Source organism: Salvia hispanica, chromosome 2 (assembly GCF_023119035.1).
Source record: "Salvia hispanica cultivar TCC Black 2014 chromosome 2, UniMelb_Shisp_WGS_1.0, whole genome shotgun sequence".
Lineage (NCBI taxonomy): Eukaryota > Viridiplantae > Streptophyta > Magnoliopsida > Lamiales > Lamiaceae > Salvia > Salvia hispanica.
In genome coordinates this window covers 21,119,343-21,146,445 of record NC_062966.1, presented here as the reverse complement: position 1 = coordinate 21,146,445, position 27,103 = coordinate 21,119,343, and the positions used below count along the sequence as shown (strand labels likewise).

The window sequence follows — 27,103 nt, the reverse complement described above, 5'->3', positions numbered from 1 at the left end:
TTAGGAGTCTGCAGTTGAGTTCTCTTGTTACATGGGAGACAGACATCAATTTTTGTGATAATGTGGGAACATAAAGGCAATTAGCAATTTTCAATGATGGAGATATTTGAATAGTCCCTGCCCCTTCAACTGGAACAAGGTCCCCTCCCGCTGTCTCGATATAAATTCGTTTTGACTTTGTTAATTCCCCAAAATCAGCCCTATCGTATGACATAGTATCCGTTGCACCACAATCAAATATCCATCCCCTTTCATCCCTAACTTCTGATTTTCTTACTTTACAAGCCACAGAAATATCGAAATCATTATTTAGGACTGAAAAACGATTCATACATTCTATATAGGGTGTTTTTGGAAGACAAGCATGACTCAAGGGCCTGTTTTGCAATTTTTTGGTGACCTGGGGTTCATTTCCTAATAAATCATTTTTCTTGGGGGGCAAATTGAAAGACGGAGAAAATAAAAGGGTTTGGGGCAAAGCCTCAAACCCTTTACCTTCGATTGAACGTGTATACGATGCTCTAGCCGCTTCTTCCCCTTTTTCGATTCCCCCACCAGATCCCCACCAGCCGCCGGCCGCTGAGCTCCCAATTGGACGGCTGCCATCGTTCCCAGCGCCGGTGGCCACCTGGTCGCCCGATGGGAAAAAGCCCCCGTCTGCTCCTTCTCGCCCAACGGCGATTTTCCCTTTGCCGGTGTTGTTCTTGTTTGATTTGTGACCATCTTCCCACCATTCCGGGGAGCCGACGAGTTTTGATTTGTCAACTCCCTTTCGATCATTGGAGTTCCCTCGCGGTGGTATCGCCGATGAGCTTTGGTGAAGCGGCTGGATTCCTCGGAACTGGAGTTGTGGTGGTGGTTGTCTCGCGCCGAGCACGCTGCCTATTCCCGAATCTGGGGTTTGGGCGGTTGGTTTCCAAATCCCCTCCCTGGATTCTTCTTGCTTTACTCTTCCGAATGCATTGCGCATCAACTTCGAACCAATTGGGAAGTTTGTCCCATCTACTTTGATTCCAATTGATAATGTTTCAATTGTTTTGCTGGCCATTGAGGATGGGGTACTCACTTGATCTTAGTGTTTTTGATTTTGTAACAGGGGCTGCGTATGGTTTTTCTGAGATTGGATAGGGATGGTTTGTTGCCGGATCTTGGCTGATTGGTTTGGGAAGGGTATGGAACAGTGATGAGGAAAATTCTGAGTTTCAAAGAACTAATTTAGGATCGATTTTTTTCTGCTCTTGATACCATATTGGATTGAATAACTGAATTCATTGGATTGATTTGTTTGATACATTGTACATGAGTATATATAGGACTCTAGACATAAATGTTTCTAGGAACTATACTACACAATAAATGTTATTCTATTTTCCAACACTTTTAGGAACTCATGTATCCTCTTTCCAATGCTCTTGGGACTCATGTTCTCTCTTTTCAACAGGGGAAATATGTGAAGATACTGCAAATTAGAATATCACAAGCTTGCTCACTAAACATGATACTTAGTTGGGAGCTTGGAAGAACTTTGAGGTAGCTATTTTTTTTCACTAAAATTAAAGTGCCTAAATTTAAAGTTTTCGTATAAAATTCATGGTTTTTACTTCCTATTTTACAAAAGATTCTTATATAGGAATTACATATCATTATGTAACCTTATAGACAAAGTATTTCTTATTGATTATTCTAATTCCATATCTACCATGATACCATCATAATAGTTGGTCCTACAAATTTCTTAAGATCAATGAATTTCTTCATCTGGACATCTTGGGTCCTATAATTTTCTACAAGGATTCCCAAATCTCTTCACTTGTCTTCACCTCATAATAAACATGCGAACTATTTTCTAACTCGATGGGGACAGTTCTTCCACAAGAAGTTGCCTCGGACCCATCACCCCTACACGATAAGTTGCTTTGTTCGGTGAAACCGTCTAACATGTTAAAATTCATACTAAAATAGATCGATAATCGACCCAAACACGATATATCACGAACAAAATTATAGATACACCATTAATAAAAGTTTGAATATGAATATTCGACCCAAATTTATATGATGATCAGAATATTGTTTGCTTCTAGAATGTTCTAAAAGATTTTAGTAATTTGTTTCGATAGTGTTGTCTATTTGTCTGTAAACCACTAAAAATATTCGAGAACCTAAAAAGTTTTGAGTAAAAGTGAGATAAAATGTCAAGAAAGAAGAAATATTAGTATTTAATTATTTTGGATGATCTTAGCAATATATATACGTCCAAGATAGAACGAGTCGAAGGTCTAAAATAGTGTTACTGCCGAAATCAAGCAAACTCACATGCGTCCATGTTACTTCACCGACCTTTATATCAATAGCCCACACATTCTTTTATGTGTTTGTTTTTTTTTTATATTTTGGATAATGTCAAAACTACTTCAACTGGTCACTTTCTCATATTCATTTCTTATTTTGTGATTATTGGTTTTAAGACAACAAAAAAATGCAATGATCGAGTAGGTGTTTGGCTAAGTTTAGTTTGGACATTTATCAACTCCAATCAATGTTTTATAAGATGCATGTTTTAACTTTTAAGAGACATAGTGTTAGATTATAAGTAGTCAAAATATTTGGATATTTTTGTTTACAAGTTAGGGAGAGAAAGGTGAGCTTGAGAAGAAGGGAAAATTGAGAAGAGATTAAATTAATACTCCATCAAAACTCGATATATTATTTTGATTCATAATTAACCTATAATATCTTGAGCGTGTATATTGATCATGCTTTGTGTGGTGATCTATGTTGATTTAGAAACAAATCAAATTTTGAACCTCTTGCATTACCGAGTGGTTCGGGGACAAACCAAGTTGAAGTTGGTAGGCATGTAATGTTGGGGGCAAACGTAAGGAGCGATCGTCAGTGCATAGACATGGACCATGAGCAGATCGTACTTCTAAAGAGGAGGAAGACATAAAATGAACAGAAACACACCAGAGAGAATGAATTTATGAGAGTATGCATGCATGACTATGTTCCAGGACAACTTATCCTATTTGATAGGTCGTACTGGCAAGTTGCATCTTCTTTTATGTCGTCCATATAAGAAAAACTCTAAGATAAGCGTGCACAGCTTGTGAGTCTGTGACACTTCTAAGAAAGTACTCCTACGAAGTTTTCATGGAACGCGCAAGTGAGAACAAAACACACTGAAAAAAAATATTTTTATTGGTATGTGGGGACAGTCGTTAAGTTGAAATCCGGTTTGTTATATATACAATCCAATTCCACGTAAAGAGCAAAAATCAAACTAAGTTAAATAACATGATCATCTCATTATGAAGATGTGAGAGTTGGAAGTGTCTGCATGATTTCAGTCACATGTGGTAATATAACTAGAAATCCCAAAGACCGTTGGTTAGTTGAGAGCTATAAGTAGGGAGATAGAGTTGTTCAAGTATCTTTGTCTCTTGGCCTTTTATTTATTATAATAAATTTAAAATAAAAGATTAGATCCATGTGCATGCAATCGTGCACAAAATGGAGCCCCATTTCATGGCCAATAAAATCCAAAATTGTGTGGGAAAGTCTACGAGTAACATGGTTTTGCACCCTCAAATATTTGCTATCACATGTCATACACAAAGGACGAAGCAATGGGTATTTTGCTTGAAAATAACATAAACATGCCTTATGCAATGAATTTTTCGATTTCGTACGTAGGGGTTTAGTGATTTTGAATTGAGTCTTGATTTTTCTTTATGCTTTGATCCAATGTGATCAATGAATGGTTAGATCGTATTAGATCGAAGCATAAAGACAAAACAAGACATAATCCATTTACCACACGGAACTTGAATTTTTGACCGTTGATTAGAAGTGAAGTGTCTAAGCATCTTACTAAGTAAATTGCACTTTATCACCTGCATTAATTATAGTGTAACTTTGTTACTCTATTGATGTACTCAACAAGTATTTTAAATAGTAGACATGAGTAATATGTTAAGTACATTATGATATACACTTTGGATGATAGAGGGTAGTGATAAAATGTAATTTTAAATATTGTATAAGCTTCAAATTGATTTGGATTTTTAGAAAATGTCAACAGATGATAAAATAATAGCAACAAAAAATGTTACTAACACAGTGTCAACAGTTGACATTGTGTTGAAACTGTATTAACATTTTTTATTGCTTTTATTTTATCATCTGTTGATATTTTCTAACGATCCAGATCATTGTTTGAAATTGTGCAAATATTTTAGAGTTTGCATTTGATTATACCCCTTAGGATATATATTTTGTATATGTAACTTGATGAAATAAAGTATCTCGAATTTTGTTGAATCATATATTTAATCTTTCAAATATTTTAATTTATATACTGCAAATATATATAAGTTATAATTTAAAACTCCCCCAAATAATAGGATGGCCTCACTAGTAACATGCATAAATCATAGGAGTAAAGATAATATAGACTATAGGGTTCTAAAGTAAACTGTCACGTACTCCAAGTAAACACATATACTATTTATATTAATGATCAGTAATAATACCTCATTAATTAATTAGTTTTTAATTTTTTTATACAGGTGACCAAGGATCCCTTTCCAATTTAGGACATGGTATTTTTTTGCAATCCAAGTGGTATTGGCATGTCTCTGGTGAGGACAATATTAAATTATTAATAAAAGCGCCCACCAATAAATAAATATTGTAGTAGTAGTACCTAGTAATTGCTTCATGTTCAATTTGGACGTATTGTCCACTTTAAATTTAAAATGCAGTCCATTTATTATGTACTCACGAGTTTAAATTCAACTTAGTCCAATCAAGTTGGTAGTATGCTTCTGGGGAGAATATCACTTGTTATAAAATTAAAATTATTATTATATATAATAATAAAAATATATATTTACTACTCATTACGAAAATTTGACAGTTAAAAACATAACTATAACAATAAGTCGTATTGTAAACCATTCTTTAACTATTGAATAGTAGCACTAATTAATAGACGTAAAATTAAACTAAGCAACTAAAATGATAGGTGAAAAAATGTGCAAGAGTTGAAGACATAGAGTTTGGTTTGATTGATCAAATATGTTTGTTCTTAATTTTGAAACTAATCTTACTTATAAGTTTTGATTTTCTTACATAAGTATAACAATACTAATTTCGAATGATTCCAAACCAATTCAATCTCGAGATAATTTAATTTTGAGCTATCAAAGGACCGATAGGAAACAGCTAAAACTAAAACCAGTCAAAAACCCTAAAATTGCGGCTATATATCATCTTTAGTCAAAATCAATGTTGTAAAAGTCAAGCACCCTGTATCTATTTTGGTGAAAATTTCAAGGTGGTAAGCTGGAGTTGAGATATTGATGGGATGAAAAAAAAGTCTACGTGAAGTCCCAATTTACATTACAGAAAATAGCGTGTGAGAAATAAATCATTGAAAATAGTGCTATCATGTGAAAAGATGTCGAGGTTTGAATTAGTAATTATGGTATAATAACAGTTGTAGATTTAATGAATGTTTCTCTTGAAGCTTTAATACTTGTTTATTTTCGTAGATCTTCTGATTCTTGTTATTTATGATTATTGTCCTTTTCAACTATATTTTATAAAATTATCTTGAAAAAAATTCCTGAAATAAAATACTCCATCCATCTCACTTTAGGAATCCCAGTTTACCATTGTTGGGTATCCCACTTTAAGAGTACCGATTAAAATATTTCATAAATGGTATTATGCCCCACATTCCACGAACTTCTTTGTTATATTTCAGATTAATAGTTTTAATCAATATTGATAGCGTCTAATATTTAATCAATAACATAATCAATTTACTATTAGATGCATACTTATTTCAGAATAAATCGTGTTATATGATCTATTTATGATTAAAACCATTAATTATTACCTTATTGATTAAATATTAGACATTATCAAATATTGATTAAAACTATTAATTAGTTATTTAATAGTAATTTTAATAATTAAAAAAATTTATTGATATTTAAAAATTGAAATTTAAATTTGATTCTATAAAAGTAAATCTAATATTGAAATAAAGAAACAAAGTGAAGGATGACAGAAGAAAAGAAGAATGATAATTTTGAAATAATATCATATTTAGTACATCACAAAAATATTATCAAATTTAAAATGTAAAAAGACCAAATTGCCCAAACCTCCCAAAAGGGTATTTTTGTCACAAAACAGTGAAAAATGACCATTTTTTAGATAAACGCTTAGTCTAGGGTTGTCTGGGAATATTTTTAAAGTCCAGGGTTCATTGGCGAGATAAACGCATAGTCTAAGGACTATTTTTGTAGTTCACTCTAAAAAATAAAGTGTCTATAAAAATTAAAAAAAAAAACTGTGTTTGCCCATGATTGCTGTATAGAGAGGGGAAAACTTGAAATATTAAAATTCGATTGCTTTGTGGTGCTGAGAGAATTAGGGAACATAGATGAGACATAAACTTGAAATTAATGGTGAGGTAAAGCAAAAACGAAGTTGTATGGATTAAAAATAGTCAAAATGAATTATGAATGCGCGTGATTAAGGTTCCACCTTATTTGGCTTTTGCGACAATATCAAACCTAGATATAATATATTGTCTCATTTTGGAAAAACACAAAGGTTTAGATTCATAATAATATTGCCGTCTCGTCTCTGTGTAAGAGTCAAAAAGTGAGAAAAATAAACCAGTAAAGCATTGATAGTGAGGAGCAGCTGTTTTCAGGTGTTATTACACATACATTCAGTTATAAGTGGGACTTCACAATAAGTTTATATCCTAACATATATAATTAATTTATAATTGCTGTTTAATTATTATCATAACAATATCATTACATTTGGAATGTCATCGATTAGTAGTCAACCCAAAGAGAAGAAATGACATTAATTTCTTGCTCCGTTTTAATTTGACATGACATTTTCTAGTGTCATTCACGTGAAAGAAAACTACCACTATAGTTGGATGTTTTTTTATTTATATGTTACTATAGTATTATGTAGAGTGCAATGTTGAGTATTAAACACAGCATTCACCTATTTTGAATAGCGCTAACAATTCTTGAGTATATTAAAGTTCAATGCGTACTCCTATATGATTAAAGAATTTGTAAAGTTAGAGAAAAATTGAATGAAAAAAATGGTTTGAAGTTTACTAGAGCATATTGTGGCTCACTTTAATATAAATAGAAACTTACTGAAATAGAAAAATAATTTTTGTGAATGACTAAATTGGAAATTAAGATTGAAATAAAAAATGTAGTATATCAAACTGAGGAGTCCGATTGGGTAAAGGAATGTCGTGCTCTTACACAATGCAGGATGAGAGCACGGTGAGCTCAAAAACCCGCAACGCCATGCTTAAGTCCTCGAGCATGTCGGTGAGTGCTCAAGAGAGTGCTTAGATAAAATAAATTTATTGCTAACATTTTGGGGCCCATCTAATTACATAGAGCCATGTCGGGTTGAACAACAAGAAGTGACAGCCAAGAAATATGTGGAAGTAAATAACATAGAAAAAAAGTAAAAAAGAAAAACTAAAATTACAATTAGCTGTCCATAACAGAGGATAACTCAATGGAGCTATAATCAAGCAGCTCTTGAATCATCTGCTCAATCTGATCATCTTCAACGCTCTTGATCATCATCTGCTGCCGTCCATGCTCATCTAACCCATTCTGCGCCGTCCGATTGTGGGGCTGCTGCTCTGTTTTGCTGCTAACCGCTTTGTTGCTAGACATCTTGAGTGACGTCAGGTGGCACTTCTGCAGCTTCGCCATCAGCGTCGCTGACAGCAGCTTCGAGTACGGCTCGCTAGGGCCGTACTCGAAGTTTGTGCGGGCCCGCGGCCCGCACATCATCCTGGCTGCGGCGTCGTACGCCCTTGCCGCGTCCTCCGCCGTCTCGAACGTGCCTAGCCATATTCGAGTCTTTCTGAGATAAATATTTTATTTTTTCATGGTTAGTGACGTCATAAATTCACCAAAAGTCAACCAAAAATTGATTTAAATGATAATTTTTCCTTCAGTATATTTATATAATCAATATAGCATGCGTTTCTAACTCTATCCACACTCATTTTTCACTATATTCGAGTTTCTCTGGCTATCATTTTAATTTGATATTAAAACTCGTGGCGTTTAGGTGGTACTACAAATGAGAGCTTACAGCAATGGGTGGCGGATTTCGGAGACCCAAGATCCCCAGTGGCGCTGGCGTACGCCTCGGAAGCGCTGCTGCGGCCGAGCCATGGCGGCGGCGGGCTTCGTGGAGCAAGAGGTGGCTGGTGGAGTGTTGGGAGAGATAGAGAGAGAGGAGCAGAGGTGAAGGGGAGGCAGGGGAAGAGTGTGTATGGTGTGTTTTTGTAGGGAAACTTTGCGGCCTTCACAGAGAAATAAATAGGGGAGTGGGGCCTACAAGACTTTCCACACTCTTCAAACTTCATCTTTCATTTTTCCAATGGAATATAGCTACACACTTATTCTGAATCTTTAATTTGTTTTAGGATCCTTCATGTTGTGGAAATCCCACATCTTCTAGTTAAATAATGTTTGCTACTGTGGCGTCGTAAAACCTAATTTTTGCGCATCACATGTTGAATGACACGAGATTTTATAAATTTATCTTAATATTTATGTTTAAATAGAAAGTGAAAATATAATTGAAGAGTCAATCTTTTATAGAAGTCTCATTTTTTTTGAAAATGACGACATGGCCAGTGTTGAGGAGGCAAATTGAAGTGAGTAACATTGAATATAATCCATAATTTGGAAGATAATTCATTAGTAGGTGGCATGCATATGACAATGATTTTCAATGAAGATTGGATGAAATGTATTTTTTCCTAACTAACATTAACAAGGGGGAATGGCCTTTCCGTTTGTATATGGAACAAAATAGTTAAATAAGTGAGATATTTAGTGGTATATAGAAAAAAGTGAGGACAATCCATATGTGATAGATCACATCAAAAATGCTAAACATAGGAAAGGGCTTGCCCATGTGCCCCTCTCTCTCTAGAATTCACAGAATGGTGTCCTCATGGGTTTGTTGGGTTATGGCTGCTATTTTTGACCGTTATTTCGATGTTAGATTGCACAAAATCCAAGAGTGCTACAAAACATATACATATTGATTCTTTGCCCACCCTTCATTCACTCCTAAGATTATGTCACCCTAACATGTTTTCTATATATATCTAGTTCAAAATATTGAATTTTGTAGAGCATTTGTATCTGGTCATATATGATCACGGATCCATAAAACATAACTCATATGGTTGGATACAATTGAAGAAGAATGTCTATGGTGTCATGTCGGAAGGCTAAAATAGTGCAATAAAAGTCTATGATAATAGACGACAGACGAAGAATGAAATTGAACCTTAATCCGGAAAGTTGTCGCACCATGATGTGTGTTGCATTTTCAATTGCTGAATTTAGTGAAGTTTTCTAGCAATGGGGTCGGTCGATCACCCAATCTCGTCTGTTTCTGCGATTGGTCATTATGCATCTTTTATTAATTTCCACTTGCCTTTATAGTTGGGTGATTCTAGCCTCTAGGTATTTGAATGTGTGCGAAGGTGAAATATTTGTTTTAGTTAACATTATTTGGTCAACTCTTAAACATCATAGTCCATCCAATTTTATGTCATAAAGGTAATTTCGATTTGGTATTATAAATATCTATTTATTGATTAATTCCTCAAATATTATATGTTTCCGGCATGACCAGTTCTTGAACTGAAAATAATTGAAACGTACAATAATATATATACCACATATTGTGGTGTCATGTCATGTACTACTTATATGTGAAGTAAATGCAATAAACTCTAAAAATAGAAATAACTAATCATCTACATACCGACATATGTATTTGGTATATAACTATATATTAACTGTTAGGTATGTGACCCTTGAACCCTCAATTAGGTTTAGATCGATGATCTAAATTTAGCACTGTAGAAAAGGTTGTCACTTAGTGCTAAAAGGCAATAGTCGCCATTGTCAATGGAGGACGGACTAAGGGCATCTATAATGGGGCGGACTAAGTCCCATCCTGTGCACCGTCACGTCAGCATTTTATCCTTCGCTCCTTCTATTAGCAATGGGGCGGACTATAGCCCGCCCTAAGCCCCGCCCTAAGCATTTTACTTATATTTTATATTTATATAATTTATGCAAATATATCAAGCAAAATAAATAAATAAAAACAACACAATTAAGGCAACTTCTACATTTACTTAATTAATAAAAAAAGTTACAAAATAAGAAATTAAAAAAAAAGTGTACTACATATAAAAAAACTCTAGCTAGTCTAGAGTAGTTCCAACCTGCGGCTGAGGTCATTGATCATCCGCTGGATGCCTTCGATTTGAGCCGGGTTGGTCGCCTGCATCAGGGCGTTGTGCGCGTCCAACAACGTCCTGTAGTCGGAGGAGGCCACTAAATCCGTGTAGGCATGTGACGCAGCCGAAGACGGGGCCGTGGTCGCGCTTGGGGTCGGGCTTGGGGCCTGGTCAGGCGGTGCCGTGGCGGAGGAGGTCGCCTTGCCTTTGGCCTTGGCAGCCTTGATGCCAGGGGGACGCCAGGAGGACATCGGTGTGCCGGAACTCTCATCCTCGAACACCGGATTGTTGAGGTCCATTGGAGATGCGCTGCTTTCGCTGCTTGTATAATCAGTGAAGGTGAGCTTCGACGCCCTCTTCTTTGCCGCCGTCGATTGGGGAAGCACACCACCAACGAACTTCTGCTTCTCCTTCAAGAGCGCCCATGACTGGTAGTGCTTGAAATCGCCGTACAATGACATGTACGACTGGATTGCTTTGTCGCGCACATCCGCGAGACTCTCGCCGCTGCCCTGCTCCCTCCCGCACTTGTCGTACTCCCCCGCGAACAGATTGATCTGCTTCTTTATTTGATCCCAGTGCTTGCGGAGCGGCTCCCTTTGGCGCTTGTAGGCGGTCGGCGGCTTGGCCGCGTTGTATTTTTCGGCGATGCGCTCCCAATACGCAGTAACCTTCTGGTTGTTGGCGAACACCGGATCCTCTGAAACATCAATCCAACATCTCGTCAAGACGATGGATTCTTCCGGGCGTAGTTCGTCCTTCCCGGGGCGAACTCTTCACACACCGCCGTTTGCGGCAACTTCTGGGCTAGTGCCTTGGTCCGCTTCTTCTTGGTGGCGGAGCCCGACGCGGCGGATCGGCTGTGAGGTGCGGCGGCGACGGGTGTGCGGTTGGGAGAAGGCTCCATGTCTGACAGCCCGTACGAGTCCGTGCTGAAGTCGGGATCGTACTGGGAGTTGGTGTCGAATGGCCGGTATTCATCGGGTTCTGTACCTGGCCATCGTGCACCACCGAACATCGGACTATTCGGACTTGGGTAATCTTCGGGATTCATTTTGTTTGAAATATAGAAAATATAGTGTGAATTTGAGAGTGAAAGAGTGAAAAATGAAGTGAAAAGTGAGAGGTATATATAGGTTATGAAAATTAAATTAAAAACCGAAAACACGTCGCCATCGTACGTCGCATCGTCCGCGATGCCACAGTGGCAGACGATGCGACGGACGATGATCATCATCCGCGCTTCGTCCGCGGACGATCGATCGGGCGCGGACGATGGTTAACCCATCGTCCGGATGCCACAGTGGCTGATGATGCGACGGACGATGCATCGTCCGCCCCATTGTAGATGGCCTAAGAACAAGAGTAAGCCACAACAATCTTTTGAGGCGGAGATCCACGCTGTGGATGGTAGCAGCTCGGATAACCGAATTTAATGAAATTTTTCATAGTTTATGCTCCAAAAAAACATTATTATAGCTTAGTAAAGCAGGACGTTGGAGCTCTGATACATCATGAATTCTTGGAAACTTGAACAACTACTGTGTGATTGTGGAAATCCATGCCTCACTTTGAGGAACCAATAACAAATGTTTTCTTCCTAAAATCATTAAAATGCATTCTATTATTAGTATGTATCTGATATAAATCAAATTAAAATGGAAATAGAAATAATTGTGCTGCGTCAAAGCTATTTATCAGGATTGCAAGAGAAGGAAATAATCTAAAATTTGATCATGATCCAAGTTGGCTAGTTCTATTATATATGCAATCACTAGGGTTAATATTTCTTACTACTATATATGTCTATCAATGGTGTACATAGTACTATCATTCTAAATGCATGTGAGTATACATAGTTTGATTTTTGGATAGGCTTTTAGAGGTGCCGATTGAGTTGGGATCATCGAGACTGACACATGCCTAAATGAGTCCACCACAAGTTACACGGGGTGCATTGCAAGTTCGCGATTGAGCACCGGACTAAATTGAGACAAGGTATTATTTGTATATTAAAGTGACTAAAATTATGACATGGCTAACAAATTTCTTCACGAATTAAGGTGATGTTCGGTGTAATGAATTTGATAAGATTGAATGTTATAAATGTTGTTCGATCAAACAAATACGACCCTAAAATTAATCTTGGGATCATGTTTTGTAAAATTGGTCTTCCTTTAATAAAATTCATTTCCTGTCCTTTTTTTGCTAAAATTATGTAGTATTTCTTATAATTAATTTTAAACTCGATAAACCGGTTGTTTTCACTAATTAACTGACCATACTTGCGAATAATTATACTTTAATTTATTCAAAATTTGTGCGGTTTATTTTCAAAAAAGGGCTAGCAATCGTGTTTCTTTAATGTAGATCATGTAATTAATTCTTTTTCGTTCTATATATATGATTGTTCATAAGTAAATACGTGACTATATTCGTGCAAAATAATTTGTTCATTTATTTTTTCGTGTTATAATTATTAAAGCACCAGAATACCCCACCACAACGAAATTATTTGTTACTACTACTTAATTATTAATAAATGTTGTACTAGCACGTTACTCTCGATTACATAACGCAAATAAGCATATAATTAGTAATGCTACAACAAATAATTTGACTGGTGTGTGATACAAAGTTATTTTTTAACAATTACTGACCCATGTCAAACACAGCTGAACTGACTCTTGTGAATAAAATTGATTCATTGTATGAATAAAAATCATGATCGATTTGTCCTAACACTTATTGTGATTACAAATAATTGTTGCAAAATGATTATTATTCTTAATAAAAGTTATAATATTTAACGAAAACCCGAATAAAGATACATAGAAAACGGGCAGACTGAATCCGATTCGACCGTGCACATTGTGCGTGAGCTCGCACCGGAGCACGGCTCGAGAAATTATATGTATGCGACATAAAAAAGATAAAACGATGATTGCGCGTGCGAGGCAAATTACGAAGATAAGATGAATAAATAAATGTGTTCCCTTGTTCCATATTTACTCAATTTGAAGAGGGCCTATTGATATCATTAGATCTTCAACATCTTTATTTCTGTTCGAACATATGGAAATCCAATATTTTCCAAATATGGCCTTCATCATTTACTGAACTTCACCATATAATAAAATATTTGATCGGACCGAATTGATATACATCTAAAATAATTTAAATTGTTTCAATAATACAATTATAGGAATATTGTATTTCATTATTTAGTCTTCCTTCATTTCCTATTTTTAATTTTTTTCCTCAGCGTTTCTTTCCTCTTTCATATTTAACTATTCCTAAACATATATAAGACCCTCCCTCCATTCACAAGTGGGCGTCATCTTTTTTACTCCCTCCGTCCCACTTTAGGAGTCATGGTTGAGTTCGGCACGGGTTTTAAAAAATATAAAGGAAAGTTGGTGAAAAAAGATAGTGGAATGTGGGTCCTACTTTTATAAATTATATATTAGTTTTATAATAAAATGTGAGTGGAAAAAGGTGAGTGGAATGTGGGTCCTATTACCAATTATGGAATATTCCAACCGGGACTTCTAAAGTGGGACACCCAAAAATAGTAAACCGAGACTCTTAAAGTGGGACGGAGGGAGTAATAGATTAAGAAATGTGGAAGAATATTACTTGAAAAGGTTAATGAAATATGAATATTTATTTTTATGTAGTATTAATTTTAAAATGAATGTGAGTTGCATGTGATAGTAAATTATGAGACATACCCCTCTGTCTGTGAAATGTTGTTCATATTTAACTCGGCACGAATTTTAAGAAATGTGGAGAAAAACTAGAAAAATTAAGTGGAATGTGAGTTTCACATTTATAGTTAGTTTTATACCTACTAGAATATGAATGCTACTATTTGTTAGTGGAAAGTGAACTCCTCCATTTACTAAGAATGAAAAAAAGTAAAGTGGACAATATTTCGCGGACGAACCTTACAAAGATGGACAATATTTCGTGGACGGAGTGAGTAGTTTATAGTAAAATTGAAATGAGACTCATTTGAAAGAAATGGGTTGTCAGACCAAGGGAGTAATATTTATTGCTATTCAGGATTAAAAACTAAAGTTCTAATGTTTTTATTGTAAATTCTATGTTTTGTGTCTATATTTTAAGATGTAAAATTAGTTCATGCTAATTACGCATGATAATTTTCAATATCTATAATTTAGGGCTTTTTCCTTAAAAGGGCCAAGGCCCATAAATCATCTGGTAGGGGCCCAATATTTTAAGGCCGTTAGAATTAAATAAATTATTATTGCATAAAGAGAAAGAAATAAAGTCCAATCAAATTATATTTGGAAAGAGAGAAAGAAAAAGAAAAAAAAATTTGTGGGTAAAAACGTTTCCATGGAATCTGCAGGAGAAAGTCACAACCTAAACCGAGCCTTTACTGTCAAAACCCAAAAACTAAAACCCTCTTTTCCCATTTCCGCTCCCGCCCAGTGAGAGAGTTGCTCACTGCTAACTTTCTGCACTTTGCTTAATCACAGCTCCAGTTCAAATCGGTACCTTCTCTTCAATTTCAACTCTTAGACACAGCTCCGGTATTTTATGCTGATTTTGCTTCTTTTCATTTTGTTATTGCTGGCAATGCGTGTTGTGAATTTATAAAAGCATGAATGCTATTGTTGGTGATCTAATTTTAGGGTTTTCCGGAAAAGGGCTCCGATTTCTTAATTGGAGTTTGTAGATTGACCTCTTGATTTGAATATGTTGTTGTGTGAATTATTCTTGAATCGAAAGTTCGTATCAATAGATTTTCAAGTTGTTTCTGTCAATTGAACTTTAGCTTGTGCGGAGTATAGGCGTGTCTTTACTATGTTGATCGTATGTCCATCTTGCTAACTTGACTAGTATGTGCTGTAACCAGTGGCTTGGAGCACAGCTTCAAGGATTGCAGCTCCGCTGCTGAAATTCTTTTGAGCTTAAATATGGAAGTTAATTTAGCTGTGCTAAAGCCTACTTCGATTCATGAGTCTCAGTACAAAAGAAGAAGAGTTTCTTTGAATGGTGCAGATACTTCTCTTTCCTGTCAGGTCTTACATGATGCTGAAAATTCTTTACCAACCCTCCGTTGTTCTGATTACTACACAAAGCCGTGCTTAAGTGAGTTGGCTATTCGTGAGTTCTCAAACCCTGGTTATTGCAGTAGAGTTGAAGATTTTGTCATTGGAAGGATTGGTTATGGATGTGTTAAGTTTATCGGGGAAACAGATGTTAGACGCTTGGATTTGGATTCCATTGTCAAGTTTAGAAAATGTGAGATTGTTATATATGAAGATGACAGTTCTAAACCGTTGGTTGGGCATGGTCTTAACAAGCCAGCTGAAGTAACTCTACTACTTCAAACAAAGCCATTGAGTAATCTAAATGAGACGCAGTTAGCAAAAATTGTGGAAAAATTGAAGTGCAAGACAGAAAGTCAAGGGGCACGTTTCATTTCATTTAATCCAGATAACCGTGAATGGAAATTTTTGGTACAACATTTTAGCAGATTTGGCCTGGTTGAGGAAGATGAAGATGAAGATGATGTTCCAATGGATGATGTGTCCCCTGGAGCTCAAGATCCCGAAGGTATGAATGGTAATGAGGTATCCGATGATGAGGATAATGCTTCACCAGACATGAGTCTTCTTTCACATTCTCTTCCTGCTCATCTTGGTCTTGATCCTGTCAGGATGCAAGACATGAGGATGTTGTGGTTTCCTGCCAAGGAAGATGAGGTAGAGGCTCTTACTAACAAACATCCATATGATAATCCACCTTTTGCTAAAGATTCCTCAAGATCTCCTTTGCATCATTCATCTAGGAAGACAGTTCACAATTCAAATACCCCTTCCATTCGCAAAACTCCATTAGCTTTAAAAGAGTTTAACCCTGGCGGTTTTAGCTCTACCTCCTCTGGAGCCATTTTATTGTCCCAACAAAATAAAGGTTTGCACCTAACCACGAGAAAATCTGAAGGCTTCGAGCTGGAGCTTACAAAGAAAACACCAGTAACTGGCAATCATTCTTGTAATATAGTTGATGCAGCACTATTTATGGGAAGATCCTTTCGAGTAGGTTGGGGCCCAAATGGCATACTTGTGCATTCTGGTATGCCTGTTGGTAGTGATAATTCCCGTGCTGTATTATCCTCTGTAATAAATATTGAAAAGGTTGCACTTGACAAAGTGACAAGAGATGACAGCAACAAAGTTAAGGAGGAACTTACTGACTTTTGTTTCAGCTCCCCCCTCAATATTCACAAGGAATTGAGTCGTGAAACAAAAAAAGTTGAACTAGGAACCTATAATCTCAAACTTCAAAAGCTTATTTGCGACCGCTTGACTCTTCCAGATATTTGTCGGAGCTATATAGACATCATTGAGAAGCAACTAGAGGTGCCAAGCTTATCATCTGACACTCGCGTCCTACTGATGCACCAAGTGCTGGTTTGGGAATTAATTAAAGTGCTCTTTTCAACAAGGAAAATGGGTGGGCAATTGAAGCTCATTGAAGAGGAGGAGGAGGATATGATTTCAGATGCAAGGGAAAGTTATCCAGATGTTGACCAGGAAGCACTTCCACTTATTAGACGAGCTGCTTTCAGCTATTGGCTGCAAGAGAGTGTTCACCACCGTGTACAAGAAGATATCAGTTCGCTGAATGAGTTGAGTGGTCTAGAACACATATTTTTGCTTCTTTCTGGCAGACAGATGGACGCTGCCGTAGAGCTTGCTGCTTCTAGAGGGGATGTACGACTATCTTGTCTCTTAAGCCAGGCTGGTGGGTCCACAACCAATCGTGCTGATATTGCTCATCAGCTTGATCTTTGGAGGAAGAATGGACTGGATTTTAGTTTCATTGAGGATGATAGGGTGAGGCTTCTTGAATTACTCTCTGGCAACATTCATCGGGCCTTACATGGTGTAAAAATTGACTGGAAAAGGTTCCTAGGACTGTTGATGTGGTATAAACTTCCACCCGACATTTCGTTACCTGTTGTTTTTAACACTTACCAGAAGCTTCTGAATGAGGGAGATGCTCCATACCCTGTTCCAGTTTACATAGATGAAGGACCTATAGAAGATGTGAGCAAATGGGTTTTGAATAACCGTTTTGACCTAGCTTATTATCTTATGCTTCTTCACGCCCGGGAAGAAAATGATTTTGGTGCTTTAAAGACCATGTTCAGTGCCTCTGCTTCAACATACGACCCTCTTGACTATCACATGATTTGGCATCAGCGTGCTGTTTTAGAAGCCATTGGCACTTTCAGTTCAAATGATCTACATGTCCTTGACATGGCATATGTTTCTCAGTTGCTCTGCCTTGGGCAATGCCATTGGGCCATCTATGTGGTACTTCATATGCCTCACCGTGAAGATTATCCTTATCTTCAAGCTACAGTTATAAGAGAAATCCTCTTTCAATATTGTGAAGTTTGGAGTACTAGTGACTCACAATGGGAATTCATTGAAAGTCTAGGCATTCCTTTAGCATGGTTGCATGAAGCTTTGGTGAGTTTTCCCTCCTTTAAACCTGTTATTTTTGCACATATTGATCATTCATGTTTGTCCTTTGCCTTATCTCTCTATGATCCTGTTCTGGAATTTTTATATCACTTTTCTAGTACCTTATGAGAATAAACTGTATGTCTCCATTGGATCATGGTGTCTGTAGGCTGTGGGAAGTTAATTGTGAGAAAAACTGCAGTAGCTAGCTTCTCTTGTCGTTAGCAACTCTGAGTTTCTTTCTTTTTCACTGCTCATATTCTCCTCACTTCTCTTCATACAGGCAATATTTCACAGTTACACTGGGGACCTTCCAAAGGCTCTAGGTCACTTTCTTGCATGTGCAAGCTGGCAGAAAGCACACTCTATTTTCTTAACTTCAGTTGCTCCGTCTTTGTTTTTGTCAGGTAAGATTTTTTTGGTGTATTAATCTGATTGAATCAATTTAAGTTTGGTTTAATTAATATGTATGTTTTCTGCGTGAGACTCTCTTTCCGGGCTTGTTTGGTTGGGAGAATTTGAGATTGCAGCTCTGCAAGTGTCTTCCAGAATTTCTAGCTTCATATATGTATTTGACCAAAAATCACCTTCACCTTTGGATCAAGCATCCCATTGTTTACACAAACAATGAAACAACTATCCTGACTCCTGAGCATTGATTTTGTCTATGGAATTCTTTCCTTTTTGATTTTTTGTTTGAAACTTAACAAAGTGATTCTTCCGGTCTTCCTTTTGCCATAAGTAGTACTACCTCTGTCCCCCAAATTTTGACACAGTTTACTATTTCGGTCCGTCCCTGAAAATTTGACACACTTCACTTTTTAGCATTTTTTATAGTGGACCCCATATTCCACTAACACATTCCTACTCACATTTTATTACTCCCTCCGTCCCCGATTAAGAGTCACACTTTTCCATTTCCGTCCGTCCCCAATTAAGAGTCGCACTTCATTTTTACCATAAATGGTAAGTAGGTCCCACATTCCACTAACCCACTCCACTCACATTTTATTATAAAACCAATATAAAAAAGTAGGTCCCACATTCCACTAACTTTTTCAACTAATTTTTTTTTACATTTCTTAAAACTCGTGTCTGGTCAAAGTGTGACTCCTAATCGGGGACGGAGGGAGTATAAAACTAATACTTTAAAAATAGGACCCACATCCCACCAATTTTTTCAACTCACTTTCCATTACATTTCTTAAAAACCGTGCCGGGTCAAAGTGTGTCAAATTAAATTTGGGGGACGGAGGTAGTAATTTTTATTATTTTGATGCAGCAAAGCATACAGAAATATGGGAGCTAGCAACATCCATGGAGGACTACAAGTCGGAGATTGAAGATTGGGACCTTGGGGCAGGAATTTATATTTCATTCTATATATTGAAGAATTCCTTGCAGGAAGACAATAGCACCATGACTGAACTGGTAATGTCCATGTCTATGACTGCAGAGCTGCATGCATTGTTTTCAAAAATTGAATTAACCTAGTATTAAAACGTGAACTGGTTAAACTGGGCATCCCAGTTTAACAAGACTGATCAAATATGTTAGATCTGGTTTGACCAGTATTTACTCTACTTCTCATTTCATTTCTTTCATTTTGTTTAATGGAAGTTTAAAATGACATTTGATTATATTTAACTTTGTGTTAGAGTTAGACTTTATTTGGTTTATAGCAAGTGGCCAGTTAGTAGCTACATATCACTTTAAACAGTTTTTTGCTGCACTAGTTGAATGACTATTAGAAAGACTGGCTTGATCACTGGTCCAGTTATGGAACTGCGCAATAATTGTATTACTTAATCTGCTTGATTAATTTGTCGTAATACTGATTGAGCTTGGAATGGATGCTCCTTAGTTCTGCATTGTTCATAGAGCACTTGCATTATTCAAAGAGCTGGTTGACTTTCCTGCAACTGTTAGCTGCACTTCCCAAACATGCTCAAAGTGCTAGTTTTTACTACTCTTTGTTTGTGATATCAGCGAACAGCGTGTAGAAGGTGACTAATATGTGTTATGTGAAGTTTCTTGAAATTATATACGAGACACTGTTGTGGTGTGGCCAGACTAGGAGGGCTCTCCTTGATGCATAAAATGGATTCTTATGCTTCTTAAACTATTGAAAAATGGAAACAGGCTTTCTTTGTTCTCTTTTTCTATTTTCTTCGTCTTGTTCCTTTTGTTTTTCCAATTTGTAAAATCCCAACAAAATGACATTTCTTTGTTTGAGAAACTGTATAGGTGACCAAAGAATGAAGGGTCACATATATCTATTCCGATATTCAGCAGACATTGTTTCTATTACAATCATATTGATGGATCATTTGGCAGGACACTCTTGAGAACAAGAATGATGCATGTGCTGACTTTATTAGCCGTTTGAACAAGTCTCTGGCAGTTCGGGGCAACAAATTATCAGTCGAAGCAAGGTACTGTTGTCTTCTTAACTATTCTGTTGTTTTTTATTTCTACATCTGAATTTCACCATTAGCATGAACTTTTGGTTCTCCCTTTTGAGTTTGTTCTACATATCAATATAGGTTGTTATGCTCAACAGTGTTTCTTATTTTAGCTTGCTATACCGAGTACCGACCATTGTTTCTTTGTTGTAGCATATGTGATTATTTTACTGTTTAGATTATGAGAACCATATTAGTAATGTCTTGCTGTATTTTCAAATTCTAGCATACATGTTTCCTAAGGCCTGTATTTTCCAATGGTTTTATCTTCCAGAGTCGTATTCTCAAAGATGGCGGAAGAGATCTCCAGTCTGCTTCTTTCTGATAGCAACGAGGGTTCCACAGGCGAGGATCAGCTGATCTGCTTCGAAACTGTTTTTCGGGCACCTATGCCGGAAGACCTCCGCTCATATCATTTACAGGATGCTGTTTCACTTTTCACTTGTCATCTTTCTGAACTGGCACAATAATTTCCCCCCACTGGAAGCATAACTTCTGCAACTCGACGATTTTAAGTTCTTCAAGCTTCAGCGTATGTTCTTACTTTTATTCGGGCCATCTGTGTTGTGTTCTTTGTTTCCCAGAATCCTTGGTTAATAGCTTTGACATGACAATTGAAGTATCCTGTTTGTAGATTAGCCTCTTCAGTTTTATTTTTTTGAAACTATTCTGACAGAATTCATGTTTGAAATTACTGAAAACTTCAATTTTGAAATTATATAGTGGTGTAATAAACTGGTTATGTGTTGTGTTATGTGGTGTTACGTGTCTTTCCCATGAACTTTAAAATTGACAAATAATATCACGAACTTTACCCCAGGTATGTTTTTTCCCACGAATGAAAAAATTCCCACAAATAATATTATGATACATATTTTTTTTCGTAATTTCTCGACAACAATTTGAGAGCTTTAAGTTTTTCAATCTTTGATGATAGTTTTTCTTGAAGCACACCCTCCAAAATTGTTTTTCACTCTATTAAATTAACATGCATTTTTTCATTCGTGGGAAAAAACAAATTCGAGGTAAAGTTCATGATATTATTTGTCAATTTTAAAGTTCGTGGGAAAAATCTAACTTTTTGAAAATTTTATTATATTAGATGCTAATATCCCTGCAAAGAAAAAAGTTGCTGCTTTTGAATAGAGGTTATAATAATTTGTATCTTAGCAAGAAGAGGAATGATGGACAATGTTACAACTGCAAGAAAGGTAAAAGGTAACTTTATAAATTTTCCCTTTATCAATGAGTACCATTTCGTTTTATATGGACTGTTTCAGAATAAAACTTTTTTTTAATCTTTTATTTTTGTGAATAGAGGGGAACGTTATTAGTACATCAAATTAGTAGTTATTTAACTAAAATAGATAAATAATATGGGTGGTGCAGACCGCCGCACAAAAGGCTACAGCATTATTTTATGCGTGGAGTTTAATCATTAAACACTTATTACAAATTATTAGTCGAATTCAAATAAAATGACAGGCGATATAAATTAACCAAAATTTCGGAAAGTGTTTAAGTTGCCGAAAGTGAAAGGAGAATGACAAACTGAAATAATTATCATACAAATTATAAATCATATAGACAACTATCTCAATATACAAACAAAATCAACGTTTGTAATTGGTATTTATCATATTGTGAAAAACCTTATTGTCACTACATGAATAGATAGATGTGCACGAAGGCATATATAATCCAAGAATATATCTTTATTGATGGTAATTGGACAACTAAATTTATTCAAATCCGACACTTGAAATACACATCTCTGAATGTCGCTTGATCTAAGACAAGTTTGTTGATTGGATAAGATCTAAGCAGAGTTTAGGCACTCCCACTTGCCACATTCTTCTTATTTTTGTTTTCTTCAAAAAAGTTGTGTACTTGATTAGTAATATCCGAAATTTTATGAAATATTATTTTGTGAATTAAGTGATACGAGTAGTATTTTCACTTTAATGAACTAGGACGTTCTTGAAAGGAAGAATAAAAAAGAAAGAATGTTTCATTCATAATGAGAAATGGAATATCATTTTTTTCATTGAAATTTAGCATATTTAACAATAAATTCTACTCCCCATTTTCAAAGAATTCCTAACTTACTACTCCCTTCGTCCCACTTCAGGAGTCCCATTTGAGTTTGACACAAATTTTAAAAAATAAGAAGGAAAGTAGATGAAAAGAAATAGTAGAATGTGAATCTTATTTTTATATACTAGTTTTATAATAATGTGTGAGTGGAAAAATGTCAGTGGAACGCGGGGCTAATATTACTCAACTGAATAATCCTACTCTTTCTACATATAAAAAATTAATGAGTTACTAGCATTGAATATTTGGGTGATTGTTGGTTACTGTAGTAGCAATAATTATCCCCACAAATTTCCCAATATATGTTGATTTCACCACAAGCAAAGTTAAATTTTACAGAGATCTGGTGAAGGTGGTGGATGGGCTATAATTGTCGAGTGGGCCCGATTGCAGGTATTTCTTGGACTTTAATGTTGTAAAGAATAATACTTTGCTAAATAAATAATAATCCTATAAATAAAGCCATTCTGGTTGGTAAAAGCTATAAAGTTGCTCAAGACAACATGCTTTAAAGAACATATTCTCTAATCATGATTTTTCTGCCCACATTTTTAATCTACAAATACATTATTAAACCTATGGATTTTGTAATTCACTTCGTATGTTCTTATTCAGATTAACTAGATTCATGAATTTAGCATTGTTTCAGGTGTTTAAAATAAGTGTAAACCAAAAATTAAATTCAATAAGAAATTAAGGAATATAGTACTATTAATGCTTTAGCTAATTAATGTCACTATCACTTTGATGGGTTCGTTAGTTGTTACTTCAATTTGTATAGATTTTCTTTAAGTAAAAAAGTCTTGACTCCACTTTCTAATGTTTGATTCCGACGAACAAAATCAGGATTTGTTCATTTAAACAATAGAAGGATTGTTATTTGGGGAAAATTAATAATTTAGCCGCATTTCACGGGATTAATATAGGAAATTGGAACAAAATTTCATTTCTTATACTCCATCCGTCCCATTGAAGACCCACTTTCCTTTTTAATTTGTCCCAACTAAGATGACCTATTACTTAAAATGGAAACACATTTATCTCTATTTTATTCACTCTCTCTTACTTTACTCTCTTCTCTCAACATATAAAATAAATTTGCATAAAATCTCGTGCCGCCCAAGAAAGGAGTCATCTTCCTTGGGACGGAGGGAGTACTATGTACTCTCTCCGTTCCTTGAAAATAGAAACTTTTAAAGATGTACATGTTTTAACACAAAAAAGTGCGAGAGATTAAAAAAAATGTGTTAGTAAAAATGAGTCGCTTCAATAGAGAGACATAAATTTCTTAAAACTGAAAGGTTTTATTTTTGGAAAGCATACCAAAAAGGAAATACTCCCTCCGTCCCACTTAAAATACAACATTTGAGTATCGGCACAGGATTTTATGTAGTGTTGTTTTGTGAGTTAATGAAGAGAGAGTAAAGTAAGAGAGATGAAAAAGTAGAGATAGAGTTGTTTCTATTTAAGGAAATGTTTCATTTTTAATGGGACAACCAAAAAAGGAAAATGTTATATTTTTAATGGGACAGAGGGAGTATTAGTTTTGATTTTTTAGGACGGAGGGAATTGGGTGGGGAATTTCCTTTATTATGTACGTTTTCTGTTAAATAAAGCTGTCTTGGCATTTTTTTATAACAGTATTTAATTTTGTTAAGGAATTGAAATGATTGACATTTTGACATGACATGACCGTCGGTTCCTACTTTCATCTACCATTGATTTTTATCACAGCTATCATATGACTATCCCTCATAATTATGTTAATACTTTTATTTTCTAATTTTTCCAATCAAATTTAAATAAAAGTTAATCTATAATATTGGACATCATAAAAAAGGGAAGTGAAAAAAGAAGTCACATATAACTTGTTACCACGTGCGAATGTTCATGTACATGTTCTCACACCAAGCTATATTAACGTTTATAGGATTACACAAGAAAATCAAAAGGAATAAATTGAAGAAATTTCAAATCTCAACTATGTCAAAAATCAGATCTTTTAAGACATCTAATTTGCAATTGAATCAATAATCAACGGCATCGACGGCCCAGGCAGAGAGCTTCTGCCCCGGCCTCCAATGGTCGCCGCTAGGGGAGGCGAAGACGACGATGACGAAGAATTCGAGGAGGAATTAGAGAACCTATTCGACCGGCTCCTTAGCTTCTTCTTCTCCATGTCACATGCTTTATCTTCAACTTTATGATGTCCCACTTTAGTCATGTTCAAGTTACTTGGTATAATGCAATGACAAAGCGAACCTAAATAAAATAAATATCAAAACAATTATTAGTATAGTAATTTTTTTTATTAACCTATTTTTTTCCGATTACTTAAAATGCTCAAAATCAGAAATGTTACCTATCCGGGCGAGACGATTGACCCAGCTAGGGATGGGGGAGCCGGTGAGGCGAAGACAAGCGTCGTTGCAAAAATGGTTGCAATTCATGGAGATGAGATTGTAAGCATTGCCTTTGTATTTGGAAGAGAAATCCTCCATGAGTGATCTCACCTCCCCATGAGTCATGTTAGTGTAACCTATCAAAATAGATTTCCTAAATGTGAAGCCTTCACATTGCTTTGGCTCTCCTTCAAATATCCCAGTTGTTGGATATTCATGAGCTCCAAATGCATACTCCACTCCATGAACTGCCGCAATTTAATTAATTTAATAGATATACTACTACTACTACTATCAAAATGTTACTACTACTATATATAGCTTAATTATTAACTAATTTGATGTAAATTAATAGTAATAAATGAACTGACCTTGAACACCAGAATGGTAGACCCCAAGTCCAAGCCAATAGGCATAGCCATTCATTGGGGTTAGATCATACACATTTAGATTCACAGCCACCGATCCACTCCTACTTTTCACTGAACTTTTCCGGCATAACATTGCCAGAGAGAGATGATGGAATTAATTCAAATTTGAAAGAGTTGATAATGGAGAGAGAGAGAGAGAATCAAAATTTGATGGATCAAGGGAGCATATAAATCAAATGCGTGGGGGAAAATATGTGAAAAGCTAAGGGGTTTTGGGAAAGTGAGGTTCCGTCCACAATTAATAGTCTTGTTTTTCGGCTTTATACCGTCTTAGTCATTAAGATTTTTTTATATCCGATCCTTCATTAACAAAATCACCGATTACTTTTTATTATATTTTTCTTCTGTATTGTTAATTTTTGCATTAAAACGCATGTCGTTCATTATCAAGATTATTGACAGGAGTGATAGAATATTTTATTTTTATTTTTTTTGGCAAAGAATGGGGAGAGAATTTGTATTATGGGAGAAAGGGATGATAGTAAAAGCTCATGATGAGGTGAAGTGGGTGTGTTTATTGGTATAATAGAATGCATTTTTTTAATATATGGTACAATTATATTGCTTCTTTTGTGCATAGCATGACTTTATGGTATAGTGTGTTGGAGCCTGTGATTCTGATGGACCACTTTAATTATTAAGTTGATTAAAATAGTGTCTCATGGAATAATGATCTGTGATTAGGTTGAAAAAGAGGGATGAATATTGCTAGGGTGCATTGTTATTTGGTGGACCTAATCTCTCTATTTATCTTAATTTTTATGTTTTAAAAATTACTAATCTAAAAATAAATTTAATGAATTGCTACTATATAAGCATGCGACATAGTTTTCTTAATTATCTATTTAATATTAATCATAAGTATTTGTTTTGGTTTTGAAGGAAAGAGTAACTATTACTCTTTTCTTCAAAAGAAAAAAATTATATTACTCAAACTTTGGAAAAAAAGGATGTTCTAGACATAGGCCTGCTTATTCGGCCGGTTCCGGTTCTAACTGGACCGGTTGACCGGTTAATCGGTTTTAAATTTTCATAAATTCAAGAACCAGAACCGGAACCGATCGGTTCCGGTTTGGAACCGGCCGGTTAAGAACCGGTCGATTCCGGTTCCGAACCGGAACCGATGTGTAATTTTAATCCGAATTTATTTATAATTTTAAATAGTTCAATACTAAAAAAAAAAAATCCAACATCTAGAATTATAACAAATAATACCTAAAAATTAAAATAAATACACAAAATACAAACCAACAATACAATAATATTCATATATGGATAAGAGTGATGCCAAGTGTAGTAGGTCGGGTCGGACTAGTTTATGTTAGCAATTTTTTACTAATACAAAAATAGGAGTTCTAAACTTTAGCAATTTTTTTTAAAAAAATGAGTTTTAAAATTGAATTTCATTTTCCCTTTTTTGGCTAAACATAGTATTCATTGGAATTTCCAATACTAATTGATATTGTTGTGACTATTTGGTTTATACCGGAACACTTAATAAATTATTCACAAATATGTTAAAATCGTATGTTAAATGAATTGTTACATAAATTTGTAATAAATATATCATATGAAATGATATTGTATTTGTATAAGTTCTTTTGAAAACTAAAAACAAACTTATGATGTTCTACTCATTGTAGTTAGTTCATAAAAAATGGATTAGGGAAATAATTATAGATTCAAAGTATCACAGATTAAACATGCCAAGTGTAGTAGGTCGGGTCGGACTAGTTTATGTTAGCAATTTTTTACTAATACAAAAATAGGAGTTCTAAACTTTAGCATTTTTTTTGAAAAAAATGAGTTTTAAAATTGAATTTCATTTTCCCTT

At 35.4% G+C, this 27,103-nt stretch overlaps 3 protein-coding genes across 4 annotated transcripts; 1 reads left to right on the top strand and 2 right to left on the bottom strand.

The window, feature by feature from the left end:
- Window positions 1-7,411: 7,411 nt before the first annotated feature.
- Window positions 7,412-8,417, bottom strand: LOC125205386 (ethylene-responsive transcription factor ERF003-like). The gene is made up of 2 exons (XM_048104277.1): window positions 8,179-8,417; window positions 7,412-7,944 (listed from the first exon to the last, which is right to left on the bottom strand). The coding sequence occupies exons 1-2, from the start codon at window positions 8,259-8,261 to the stop codon at window positions 7,560-7,562; spliced, it is 468 nt and encodes a 155-aa protein (XP_047960234.1). The 5' UTR covers window positions 8,262-8,417; the 3' UTR covers window positions 7,412-7,559.
- Window positions 8,418-14,692: 6,275 nt separating this feature from the next.
- Window positions 14,693-21,093, top strand: LOC125205375 (nuclear pore complex protein NUP96). 2 transcript variants are annotated; one of them, XM_048104265.1, is made up of 6 exons: window positions 14,693-14,922; window positions 15,249-17,880; window positions 18,158-18,281; window positions 19,157-19,305; window positions 20,212-20,309; window positions 20,614-21,093. In XM_048104265.1, exons 2-6 carry the CDS (start codon window positions 15,310-15,312, stop codon window positions 20,807-20,809), a joined length of 3,138 nt encoding a protein of 1,045 aa, XP_047960222.1. In that variant the 5' UTR covers window positions 14,693-14,922; window positions 15,249-15,309; the 3' UTR covers window positions 20,810-21,093. The 2 variants fall into 2 exon arrangements, with proteins under 2 accessions (XP_047960222.1, XP_047960221.1); XM_048104264.1 differs by having other exon boundaries at window positions 14,694-14,883.
- A 3,188-nt stretch (window positions 21,094-24,281) lies between these two features.
- LOC125205383 (deSI-like protein At4g17486) lies at window positions 24,282-25,474 on the bottom strand. The gene is made up of 3 exons (XM_048104275.1): window positions 25,210-25,474; window positions 24,799-25,086; window positions 24,282-24,698 (listed from the first exon to the last, which is right to left on the bottom strand). The coding sequence occupies exons 1-3, from the start codon at window positions 25,340-25,342 to the stop codon at window positions 24,448-24,450; spliced, it is 672 nt and encodes a 223-aa protein (XP_047960232.1). The 5' UTR covers window positions 25,343-25,474; the 3' UTR covers window positions 24,282-24,447.
- Between the last annotated feature and the right edge of the window lie 1,629 nt (window positions 25,475-27,103).